This window comes from Mirounga leonina, unplaced genomic scaffold, assembly GCF_011800145.1.
Source record: "Mirounga leonina isolate KUSES-001 unplaced genomic scaffold, KU_Mleo_1.0 Mir_126, whole genome shotgun sequence".
In the NCBI taxonomy this organism is placed as follows: domain Eukaryota; kingdom Metazoa; phylum Chordata; class Mammalia; order Carnivora; family Phocidae; genus Mirounga; species Mirounga leonina.
The window spans coordinates 22,112,640-22,125,706 of NW_023270314.1; the positions used below are offsets into that span (position 1 = coordinate 22,112,640).

General features: G+C 44.8%; 1 protein-coding gene across 4 annotated transcripts in view; it reads left to right on the forward strand.

The window, feature by feature from the left end:
* The window catches only part of BAZ2A (bromodomain adjacent to zinc finger domain 2A), a 35,053-nt gene that overhangs the window by 6,128 nt on the left and 15,858 nt on the right, over window positions 1-13,067 (forward strand). For all 4 annotated transcript variants that reach the window (XM_035002355.1, XM_035002352.1, XM_035002353.1 and 1 more), the window contains 3 exons: window positions 9,533-9,670; window positions 11,245-11,838; window positions 12,729-12,914. In XM_035002355.1, coding sequence (XP_034858246.1) covers window positions 9,535-9,670; window positions 11,245-11,838; window positions 12,729-12,914 — 916 coding nt within the window. In that variant the 5' untranslated portion in view covers window positions 9,533-9,534. The remainder of the gene's footprint in view (window positions 1-9,532; window positions 9,671-11,244; window positions 11,839-12,728; window positions 12,915-13,067) is intronic.

Here is a 13,067-nt window from a genome sequence, read left to right on the forward strand (position 1 = left end):
AGTGGCGAGTAGAGGGTAGAAAGGGTTTCCAGGGGTCTCAGGGTGTCTCCCTCGGTGAGGGGTGCACGTTCTCTTGAGCGTGGCGAGCAGGAGAGGGCCTTGCTGGAGCGGTGCTGTGCGTAGCTTGGGGCCCTCGAGGGGCTCGGGAGTCTCCCACTCCAGGGAGGGGGTTGATAGGGCTGATGCTGACTCCTCTGGGGGACTGGGCTTTTAGGGGCTGAAGGGAAGAATAAAGAGGGATCCCCTTGCAGGGGATCCCTCACTAAGGGGATCCCCATTTCCGTGGCGGAAAAGATGATCCGGTATCATCCCTTTCTTTCCTAATGTTCCCAGTTTTCAGAGGAGAGGCAATGCCAATAGCAGACATCCTTTGTAGGATTTATTGGAGTGCGAGATTTGCATCCTTCGGGGGCGATGGGGGGGGGTAGCTTCCACCTCCATCTGTACACAAACAGCCCTTCCCCCAAGCCTCCTGCAGGAAGTGGCCGGGAAATGGCAGCTGTGCGTTTGCTGCTGCGTCTCTTGTTGTTTTGAAATGTCCATTTTAATCAGATTTGGTTTCATTTTCTGAGGCCTTCTGGGCAAGCTTGGATCCTGCCAACCATGTGGTCTTGGGAGTCCTTTCGTGCGACTTTTTTTTTTTTTGTAAACTTCATTTGTCAACTGGAAGTGTAGTCACTGCAGTTGACTCACTGAATCCCCATCTACCAACCCCCTCCTCCCACTCCAGAGCATCTCTGCCTCCCCGTCTGGATTTTTTTTTTTTTCTTCCTTGAGCTAGAGGTCATAGAGAAGCAAACTCAGTCATCCACCAGCCCCGCTGTACTTTGAATACTAGTGATGCAAAATCTCTGAGCAAAGAGAGCCGCCAGGAAGACTTGGGCTCTTTTGTGGCATGAGAGTGACTTTTTAGGGTCCTGCTTAATATACTCTTTAAGTGTATAACTCTGTATTGCAGAGCACCTTGTCAAGTGAGCTTGTGAGATGAAGAAGGGTAGATTCTGAGAAGTGGAAGAAGAGGGAATGGAATTTATGTGTTGGGGTAGGAACTGATTTGCAGAGTGAAGGTGATGGGCTTATTCCTCACTGGTGATTCTAGCCTAAGGATAGTCCCTGTGGGAAGCCTGTTAGTTGATGTAGGGTGCTGGAGGGTTTACCTTCTGCAGAACCAGCTGATGAGAGTTAGCTGTCATGTGACTTACTCTTCAATCCATAAAAGACATCTTCTCCTTACCCTTCTTGGAGAGTGGTGAGCTTTTTTTCCTCTGTTCTGCACAGAATCATGTGCTCAGATTGTCCCTTTCTCCCACCTGATAACTGCAGAAGATTTCTACTATAGCATATAGTGATAGACTGTTTGTACTATGTCCCCAGGCACTTTGTTAGACACTGGGTTTGGTTAGAGGAGTTGGCGACAGGATTTTATATTTTGAGAAGTGACATATTGAGATCATTTGGACTATCCTAAAAACTGCTTGCTTAAGGCTGGCATTTTTATCTTTTCAGTATTTTCCAGTCGCAAACCTCCCACCTGAATTGTAGATTCCTAGATTAGAGGTCCAGATAGGAATAGTTGGATATATTATTATGTGACAGCAGCATCATCACAGTTAAGATAGCATTGTTGCTGTTTTCACTGGAACTGTTGGGGTTGATATTATGGAAGTAATAAAAACAAGTCCAATGTCATTGTCCTTTTTCTTATCTCTGCTTGATTGGTTGGTTCTTTTGAGTTGTTTTCTGATAGGGTTGATTTGACACTGATTTTAAGTTCCCCTTTCTTCAACCTTTGTTTACTAAGTTGGGACCTGACAGAATAGTAAATTGATTTTCCCTGTTGAGGGTTAAGAAAAGTGAAGGCAGGGGCGCCTGGGTGGCTCAGTCATTAAGCGTCTTCGGCTCAGGTCATGATTCCAGGTCCTGGGATCGAGCCCCGCATCGGGCTCCCTGCTCCGCAGGAAGCCTGCTTCTCCCTCTCCCACTCCCCCTGCTTGTGTTCCCTCTTCGCTGTCTCTCTCTCTGTCAAATAAATAAATAAAATCTTTAAAAAAAAAAAAAAGTGAAGGCAGGAAAAAGACCACTCTAAAGGAAATAGAAGTTGATTTTGAGAAACTAGATTTTGATTCATTTGGTACATGATTAATCAGAAAGCTGAATGAAGCAAACTTTTCCATGTCCTTCTTGTAAAATGGATGCATTTTTCTATCAGAGCAGTGGATTTCTTAGTGTTGAGTGTTCTGTTTTTGTTTCCTTCATAAAGGAAATAATTTTGAGGTATAGAGAGAACTAGGTGGGTGGACCTCAGAGCCAGTCAGAAATCTAGAATGCCCTGAGAGGCTCATCTTGCAGTCTTGTGGTTCTGGAATCAGGTGTTGCCAAGAGAGAAGCAAAGCTTGTTAGGGTGACTGTGTCTTGCTGCCATTGACCTTTCTGATTACCTCTGAAGAGGTTTGCTATATTATATTCTTTTATTGTTAAATCGTGTAGAAGTTAGTCCAATAATTGGTATGATGTTTGACCTGTTTCTGATGTGTACAGTAAGGCAATAATGCCAAAGTTTTTATGTCTTAGGACATAGAGTGAAGTATAAAACTCAGGAGGTATTTCCTGGGGCAGATAGTCTTCCTAATTTGTTTCTTTTTTTTTTTTTTAAGATTTTATTTATTTATTTGACAGAGAGAACACAAGCAGGGGGAGTGGGAGAGGGAGAAGCAGGCTTCCCGCTGAGCAGGGAGCCCGATGCGGGGCTCGATCCCAGGACCCTGGGATCATGACCTGAGCCGAAGGCAGACGCTTAACGACTGAGCCACCCAGGCGCCCTTCCTAATTTGTTTCTTGAGATATGGATGTCTTCATATTCCCCATAGCCCAAGAATAATACTTTATCAGCATAGTTGCATATGGGTCAGAGGACTTTATTAAAATAATCTCTACACCCAACATGGGGTTTGAACTCAGGAGCCGGAGATCAAGAGTTGCATGCTCTACTGAGCTAGCCAGGTGCCTCCAGAAGGACTTTTTTTTTTTTTTAACCAGCTTGGTCCGTATCATTTTGAAATTTATGAAATTCTGCACAATAGAAAACCTATCTTTGATGAGCTCTGGAGATTGTTCTTAGATTGGGTCACTGGCAGTAAAAGTAGCATTGTGTTAATATGTTAATTAGTGTTTTGTCCTTCTAGTTACAGAGAATAATTAAGAGGGCATTTTACAAACTAAAAGGATAATCTAACCTTAACAAAAATTGATCAAAAAACTAAGACATGAGGGTTCTTAAGAGAAAGGTGGTCTCACTACTTTTGGTCTACTTGGGTTGAACTCTCCATGACCTCACTAAATGGGATTCTTAACCCGCTTGCTCAGCTCAGGGTTTTTTTTGGGAGGGGGGGCGGGGGGAGGTGGGATATCTTCTTGAAGGAAAGGGTTGAGTCCTTAACTGTTAGAACTGAAATTCTGAGAAACAATTAGGGCTGAACGAGGGAAATAACCTTGTTACAACCTCTGGAATTTGGCTTTTACTGTCCTGTAATTTCAGAGGCATTTCCATTCCTCTGACAGTGAAGGGACTAGTGAGAACTGTGGCAGAAAACCTAATCTAGATCATCATATATCCTTTATTCAGTCAACACATATTTTAAAACCTCCTGTGTACCTTAAGTGTTCAGTTAAATCAAGCAAAACATTTTACTAATTTAGAGCTCAAATTTACTGCCCCTTACATTCTCAGTACTTCTCTGTTTCTAGGCCTTGTTTTCTGTAGGGGACAACTGTCTAAAATATGTCAAGATTTGGGGCCTCTCTTCCCTCTAGAAATTGTTACCTCTGTGAAGAATGAAGCTGAATTTTTGGGTTCTCTGAGCAAAAACCACAACTTTTATTGGATGAGTAAGCTGGCAGTGGCAGAAAAGATAGATTTACTCATTCATTTGTCTAGGTATTTCCTTCGGTTCTTTTATGTACTTAGCCCTAAATTAGGTGCTGGACATATAATGGTACAACATAATATCCAATTGATGCTGTAGAACCTACACAGTTTGGAAGAAGTAAGAATGGAGAACAATCATCTTTGTGTTCTGAGCAGCCTAGACATGGCAGTTGTCTTTGAGTAGCTGCTCTTAGATTATGTAGTCTTTTTTCATCATTCTCCTACCTCATTGCCCTGACTATGAAAGGGGGTTAAAGAAAGCACATTTTGAGAGAATGAGCCTCAGTCCGTACATGCTGTAGGCTGTCAGAGTTCCAAGGGCAGATTGTTACCAAGGCTGTCAGAATGCGCTGGAGAAGACATGGGTTGGCATTTTGAACTCTGTCTTGGTGGAGGAAGACAGCTTCTCTAGGAAGGGATTTTTAGATATAAAATTCAGAACATCTTTTAACTCCCTCAGGGTGTGGGGATAGGAACTGGGGAATGGGGCAGCTTTTTATTATAGCAAGATTTTTCACCCTTGGCACGAATGCTATCTTGAGCCAGATGAGGCTTCGTTGTGGTGGGCTCTCTTGTGTATTGCAGGATTATTAGAAACATCTCTAGCTTCTACTTACTAGATGCCAGTAGCATATACCTTTCAACATTACTAAATGTCCCCAGAGGCAAAATCACCCCTGGTTAGGAACCACTATATGAGAGTATGGTTCGTGAATCCAGAGATGAGTAGAGTTGAGAAATATCCTTTATAATATTCACAATTATGGAGCTAAAACATAGTGGTATGATTTATTTACTATACAGTAAAATTGGCGTTTCCTGTTTCATAAAGATAAACATTTGAAAGCTCTCCCCACCTCTTCCCTCCCCCCTCCCAAATGTAGGAACCTCTCTATTTTTGGAACTTTGGTATACTGTATGGGAGGAATGAACCAAAGAGCTGCAGATACTGCCAAAGTGTCTGGCTGGATGGTTAATGTGTCTTGTCTTTCGGGGTTAGCCTCAGAAGTCTTGAGTGTTAGGATTGGCCAGGGCACCTGCAACAGTGTTGAAATCTGTAATACTTATTTCAACACTTGGTGCATTGTCAGCCTTTTTGTGTTAAAACCATGTCACAGGTCCACAGAGTAAGTAGCTCTTCAATTGGGACTGAGAAAAACAGCCTTATTTGGCCATGTGGCAAGGGCTTTACTGCTTCAAGCTCAAGGAGCAATGTCCCTTAATTCTTACAAATGAAGCACAGAGTCTCTTAGGAGATCCATTTACACACTACTGGGAGTGGGCTGGGTACTGGCCTGATTGTTCTTCCTGGTCATGAGAGCTGTCTGCTATTCTGGGGGTTGGGCGCCGACTGATTTCTTTTTTCTTTTTTTTTTTTTTAAGATTTTATTTATTTGCGAGAGAGACAATGAGAGACAGCATGAGAGGGAGGAGGGTCAGAGGGAGAAGCAGACTCCCTGCTGAGCAGGGAGCCTAATGTGGGACTCGATCCCGGGACTCCAGGATCATGACCTGAGCCGAAGGCAGTCGCTTAACCAACTGAGCCACCCAGGCGCCCTGATTTCTTTTTTCATTTGGCCAAAATCCTATTAGTTCTAAGGGAGATATTCTCCTTTGCTTTACCTGTTCTCCTTAGTAGGAGGGAGGGCATAGATGGGAGGTCATAATTTACCTTCAGGCATTATTGTGAAAAGCATCTTGGGTAGGAAGGTTAAAATGAAATAACCCTGGGTTTATTGCTTAGAATAGCTCTCCACATTTTTGCATTGCCATAAGTGATCCCATAGTTAAGTGCATGTGAAATTAAGAGTCAAGTGTAAGGAAGTGTGGCTGGGAGGATTACTCCTACTTTTGTAGTACTGGTAATGGTTTTGGGGTGTTTGTGTGTGTGTGTGTGTGTGTGTGTGTGGTTTTGTTGTTGTTGTTTAAGATTTTATTATTTGAGAGCCAGAAAGGGGGGAGTGAGGAGGCAGAGGGAGAGAGAGAATCTCAAGCAGACTCTGCTCTAAGTGCCACTCAGGGCTCCATCCCACAATGCTGAGATCATGACCTGAGCCAAAATCAAGAGTCAGATGCTTAACTGACTAAGCCACCCAGGCGCCCCCAGTAATGGTTTTAAGTTATATTTATATTTTGATCTTTTGAGTCTGGTTATCTTTTTATCCTCCCAGGCCCTGGAGGTGGGTACTAAAATTTTTACTAATGATGAAACTGAGGCTCAGCAATGTTAAGTAACTTGTCCAGGGTCACACAGCTAATGGTAGTAGAGCTGGGATTTGAACGTAGAGCCCACTATATTGTGCTGTTTTCACTGTACAGCACAAAGAGTATTTTATATTTCTAGGAAGCTTCTTGTCAATGAAGTGATTGTGGTTCTCATGACCCTTCAGTAGAGGCTAGTGGGGAAACAGACCTCAGGCACTAGATAACTTCCCATTCCTTTTACTTAACTGATTTCTGTGAGCCATCCATTTATTCTTATTAGTATGTAATTTATGAGACCGGAAATGCTATGCTTTCCCAGAGTAGCAGAGAGGAGAAGGTCACTAGTTTCCTCACAGATTCAAATAGAAAATGGAAGGGCGCCTGGGTGGCTCAGTTGGTTAAGCGACTGCCTTCGGCTCAGGTCATGATCCTGGAGTCCCGGGATCGAGTCCCGCATCGGGCTCCCTGCTCGGCTGGGGGTCTGCTTCTCCCTCTGACCCTCTTCCCTCTTGTGCTGTCTCTCATTCTCTCTCTCAAATGAATAAAATCTTAAAAAAAAAACAACAAATAGAAAATGGAAAAATGAACTGTGGCCTGTCATTGAGTGGAAGGATATTGTTTGGTGCACATAGGAGAGAAGGTGTATATGTCACACACATGGGAGGTGTGGCTGTGCATAAAACTGGGGAAGGGAAGAGGTGGGGATCAGATGAGATTGGCTCTCCAGGAATAGCATTTCTAGGACTTCCGAAATGAATTATTGCATGTCCTCTTTACTCTGTGATGTAAGCTTTGGAAGGAACCTAACCTAGAGGATTAGGGAATGAACTTTCCCCTTGATGTCTTTCATTTCAGAAGCTTATTATTCCAAGATGCTTATTTTTCGGACCCCTTATTACTGAGGAGTGGCCCTTGTAGGATAGGAAAATCCTCCGAGATCCTGAGGTCTTTCTCTGTAGAAATCCAGTTTCTTTGATGCTCAGCAGGTTTAGCTCTGCTGCTTATTTTAGAGTGAAGATGGGAAATCACTCGATCCTAAAAACTTCTTCCCCTTATGTCAACAAAATATGAATTGCTTTTATTGGTTTTTTTTTATTTCAGTTAAAATTGATAAAGGTAAAGACAGGCTATTTAGCCTAGAAAATCTTATAGCTACCATGTCATAAATACAGAGTTTTATATTTCTTTTTTTTTTTTTTTTTTAAAGATTTTATTTATTTGACAGAGAGCGAGAACACAAGCAGAGGGAGCGGGAGCGGGAGAGGGAGAAGCAGGCTTCCCTCAGAGCAGGGAGCCTGGTGCGGGGCAAGATCCCAGGACTCTGGGATCATGACCTGAGCCGAAGGCAGACGCTTAACGACTGAGCCACCCAGGCGCCCCAGAGTTTATATTTCATGTTCGAAACACTTAATGTGTCTAGTTTGCATCATCTAGCATATTTAGGAACATGATTCTTACAAATCTTGGGCAGTGGTCATACATGTTCTTAATCTATTTATTTATTTATTTTTATTTATTATTTATTTATTTTTTATTTTTATTTTTATTTTTATTTATTTTTTTTTTTAAAGATTTTATTTTTATTATTTATTTGACAGAGAGACACAGCGAGAGAGGGAACACAAGCAGGGGGAGTGGGAGAGGGAGAAGCAGGCTCCCTGCAGAGTGGGGAGCCTGACGCGGGACTCGATCCCAGGACCCCGGGATCATGACCTGAGCCGAAGGCAGTCGCTTAACTGACTGAGCCACCCAGGCGCCCTTTATTTATTTATTTTTAAAGATTATTTATTTATTTGATAGAAAGACACACAGCGAGAGAGGGAACACAAGCAGGGGGAGTGGGAGAGGGAGAAGCAGGCTTCCTGCGGAGCAGGGAGCCCGATGTGGGGCTCGATCCCAGGACCCTGAGATCATGACCTGAGCCGAAGGCAGACGCTTAACGACTGAGCCACTCAGGCGCCCCTTATTTATTTATTTTTAAAAGATTTTATTTATTTGAGAGAGAGAGTGAACGAGAGAGCAAATGCCGGGTGGGGGGGAGGCAGAGGGAGAAGGAAAAGCAGGCTCCCCGCTGAGCAGAGAGCCCAATGCAGGGCTAGATCCCAGGACCATGGGATCATGACCTGGGCCAGAGGCAGACGATTAACCCACTGAGCCACCCAGGCGCCCCTGTTCTTAATCAATTTATTCATTCTTTAAACAGCTTTACTTCTGATTCTTTTTAAAAAGAGGTTATTTAAAACATCATCTAGGTCTTATTGCCTTATCTTGGGAGCTTGATAAAGAAATCTTTCTACCTGAATTCTTCTGCCCTTTTTAAAAACATAGTAACCCAAGGAGTTGCTTTTTCTATATGAGGATCATGTTTCTTACATATCAAATTAGTATGCACTAGTACATCATAAGTTTCTGATTGATATGTCAGACTTAACCAATAATTCTGGCTTCTGCTTCCTGTGTTTCTTCCCTTTTATCTTCGTCAACTATATTCTGACCAAGGACTTCTTCTCATTCCTAGTACTATATCACCTCATATTCAGGACAGGGTGAAAAGCTTTTTAACCATACTACCCCTCCAAGGAGCCACTACCTTTACAAATGTAAGATGTCCAGCTATTCTTTCCATGACTCTTTACATTTAAGCTACAAAACCAAAACACTAGGAAGTAACCATAATAGGTATAAGAGAATAATATTCCTTGGGACACCCTCTAGTCAGTTGTCCAGCTCTGACATGTTTCTGAGTTGTGTTCTTAGAAAACCATGAAAAAGAATAGAAGTGTTGCTGGATGATTTGAGTTTTGCCATTTTGGTCACCTTTCCTAAACGTATTCTTTTCAAATCCCTTTGTCAAGGTAATTGCTATCTTCTTTAGATGCCTAGGGCTATGGATAGGATAAGATGGAAATTATTTAACTCAAGTATAATGATAAAACAAAGCAGCATATGTACCAAATATGCTTTTTCTGCCAATACCCCCATCTCCATGGCTTCTTATCAAAAAGATGGCATTGAGAACCTTCTGTGGTCCATGGAAGTGGGACTCTGGCCTTACCTTGAGGGGAAGGAAAACTAAAGGATGGAAAAGGTTAAATGTTATAATAGAGGGTTAATAATATCATATCTAACATAGAGGGATAACCTGGACTAGAAGTTAAGAGTGTGAGGTTTACACAGGGGGAAGATTACTCCAGGCTGTAGGGTCATTGCCCAGGTTACGGGTATATTTCCTCCTCCTCTTCTCTTTTTCAACCTGTACTTCCCGAAATACCCCCCAATACATAGGTAGGAGAAGGGTAAGTAGAGGGAAGGGAGGGGGCATTCCCTCTAGAAGATTCCAGGTGATATAATCTTGTTTAACCGCCAGTGTTTTTTTTTTCCCCTCTCTCTCCCCTCCTACAGAAATGGAGGCAAACGACCATTTTAACTTTACTGGCCTTCCCCCTGCACCTGCTGCCTCAGGACTGAAACCCTCTCCCTCCTCAGGGGAGGGCCTCTACACTAACGGGTCTCCCATGAACTTCCCCCAGCAAGGGAAAAGTGAGTGTGAGGGTCACATGGCCTGGGGAGGGAGTGGGCATCCTTCCTTTAGAGCAGGTTGATGGGACAAGATTTGGCTCCCCTCTGGGCTAGCTACCTCACAACAGGTCTTTTTTCCTGCCAGGTGGGGAGGGAGGAAGTAAATCCTCAGAACTCCAGCTGCTGGAGAGAAACCAAGTTTCTAAGAATAAGTTCTAGGGATTTATGGAAGCAGCACTCTTAGTCTTGACTTAGGTGGGAAGGGGTTAGAAAAACATACTGGCTTTTTCATCTTGGTCTGCTCTTCTGTCAGCCCTGTTCCCTGGCTACTGCCAGAGAGCGGTGAGGTGGCTACTGCTTCCAGTACCCACTTCTGGACCCGTGAGAGAGAGAAAGGTCCGGCCCTCTGAAAAGCTGTTTTTAAAGGTTAGAGAAGCCAGCCCTAGGATTGGGGGTGGAGGGGTTGGGTGAAGGTTGGGATGTGTTTGCCTTTAAATTTGTGTAATAAGAGAAGAGGGCAGATACTTGAAGTCTGTGCCACCCCTGTCCTTGAGAGTAGGAGAGAGGGACAGAGAGAGTTTTTACCTAGGTCCCTAGAGAGAAGCATCTATAATTCCAGACGGAAGTATTGCTGCCAGGATCAGGTCTTTTCCTGGATTTGGCTTATCAGTTGCTCTGTACATTGCTCTGCCAAGTACTTCTCTAATCTTGCTTGGATTTCAGGTACTTTATACTTAGAAGCATAGAGAAGCCCAAATGCTTCCTCCTTCCCTACAGCAGAAAAATACTGCCATAGGTTTATACTTAACCACCTCTGCCTTCTCTTCTCCCTAAGGGGGTTGCAGATAGATAGAAGCTCCTTTATTTCACTGGAGGACCCCCTCCCCCTCAGTTTCTTTAGTATCTTGGTTCCTTTTATTTGAATTGTCCTCCAGTCCAGAGGTTACCATTGGTGTTGAGACCTGAAGTCTGTAGCATTGGTCATGCAGTCATTTCTCCCCTGCAATATTACCCTCCAGTTTCTATGGGGAGGGGCCAAGCCCAGCCTTCTGAGTTGGGATCTTGCCGCTGTGGTGACTGCAGATTCTATTCTTAGCCCAGCACAAAGTGCTGGATCTGCATGTGCCAGTGAGGTGGAGGCTGTCCCTTCTGGTGCCACTGCAGGGCCAAACGGGCTCTGGGGTAAGGGGGGCCTGGAGAATTCAGTCATGCCACTCCAAGGGAAGAATTCCTCTAGGGAGTGAGGGTGGAGAAGAATGCAAGTCACTGTAGGGAGTCTGCAAGCAGCTTCATTTAAAAAAAATAAAAAGCCCTGAGCATCAGCAGCAGCCAGCTCTCTACTGGTCGCTCCTCTGATAGGCCAGGAGAGCTCCCCAGCCCCCTACTCAGCAGCCTCAGAAGCAGTTGCTAAGCTTACATCCAGGAGCATCTGGGTTTGGTGTTCCCTGGAGACTGAAAAGCTATAAATATAGCAGAGGGGGAATCCCCCTCCCCTTCACCTTCCCTTTTTCTAGTCAGTGCTGTGCTTTTGGTAGAAGTGGTAGAATTTCTTGCGTACATATCTGTAACTGACCCTTTCCCTCTTTCTCTGCCAGGTTTGAATGGGGATGTGAATGTTAATGGCTTATCTACTGTATCTCACACTACTACTTCAGGGATTTTGAACTCTGCTCCCCACTCCTCCAGCACCTCACACCTCCATCACCCCAGCGTGGCCTACGACTGTCTCTGGAACTACTCGCAGTACCCATCTGCCAATCCTGGCAGCAACCTCAAGGACCCACCCCTTCTCTCCCAGTTCTCGGGGGGACAATACCCACTCAACGGCATCCTTGGGGGCAGCCGGCAACCTTCATCCCCAAGTCACAACACTAACCTTCGGGCTGGGAGCCAAGAGTTCTGGGCCAACGGTACCCAGAGTCCCATGGGGCTTAACTTTGACTCACAGGAACTGTATGATTCCTTTCCTGACCAGAATTTTGAGGTGATGCCCAATGGACCCCCTAGTTTTTTCACCTCCCCACAGACTTCTCCTATGTTGGGATCCAGCATCCAGACCTTTGCACCCTCCCAGGAAGTAGGCAGTGGTATCCATCCTGATGAGGCGGCAGAAAAGGAGCTGACATCAGTTGTGGCAGAGAATGGCACTGGCTTGGTAGGCAGCCTGGAGCTGGAAGAAGAGCAGCCAGGTATAACTCTGGGTCTGTGAGCTGGGCTGGGAGAGGAAAAATGGGGCTATGGGGGGCAGTGGCTTTTTGAGGTGAGGAAAACTTGTCTTTCCAGCTCTCTGCAGTGGAGGCTGATTTGCATGTTGGTGATTAGCAGAGCCAAGTGGCTGGTGTTTTTGTGGCAGCAGCACCAGCTCGCGCGAGTGGGAGTGCAAATTATTTCAAGCTCATGCAGAGCTGCTGGCCTGGAGAGGGCAGGTGGGCGAGCCCAAAACAGCCCCAACAGACACCCTGCATCGAGAAGGGCTTCTTCCAAAATATAGGAAGGGGTTGGGGCATTAGCAGAGGGCATTGAAGCCAATTTGACTTGACTATGGCAAGGCCAGACTGGGCTGCTAAAGTGGGCTGAGCCCTAGTAGTGATTGGCACCTGAAGGAGGGAAGGAAGCAGGCATAGCATAACATTGCTGGTCTACTCAGTTTCCTGTTGTTGTTGTTGCTGTTGTTGTTGTTGTTAGCATTGGTACATATGACAGTTCCTCTCCTCTTTCCTCAAAATTTATAAATGCTTATTTTGGCATTGATTCCAAATATAAGGGCGACCACCCTATAAAATCACAGGGTATTTTCTCTGTTTACCACCTGTTCCCACTGGATGGGGAACATAGCTGAGAACATGATGGGGTTCTTGTCTCAGACCCTGCTCTCCTTTCTCCTCTCTTTACCTGCTATAGGGTTTTATTAGCGTTGCTCACTAGAGTATCTTGGTATGATTGGAACCCAACATAGGACTGATACTTAGGATTACTGAAGAGTGAACATCCCACTAGCAAAGACTGCCTGCCTGCTACAGCTGAATGAGCCAGTTGAAGGCACTGATTTTGACTTTTGCTCTTTTCTGGGATTTCCTAGAACTGAAGATGTGTGGCTACAATGGCTCTGTCCCTTCTGTGGACTCATTACACCAGGAGGTCTCAGTCTTGGTCCCTGACCCCACAGTGAGCTGCTTAGATGATCCTTCACATCTTCCTGATCAACTGGAAGACACTCCAATCCTCAGTGAAGTCTCTCTGGAGCCCTTCAACCCTCTGGCACCGGGTAGGCTTAGAGGCTGGCTCCCTTCAATTTGTCCATGCAAAAGGTAGCCAGCTTCTATCACCTAGAAGAGATGGTAAACCAGGGAAAGTATTGAGGAATTTGGAGCATTGGGGCCCAAATCCAAATAATCCTGTGGCCGACCATAGTTTCATC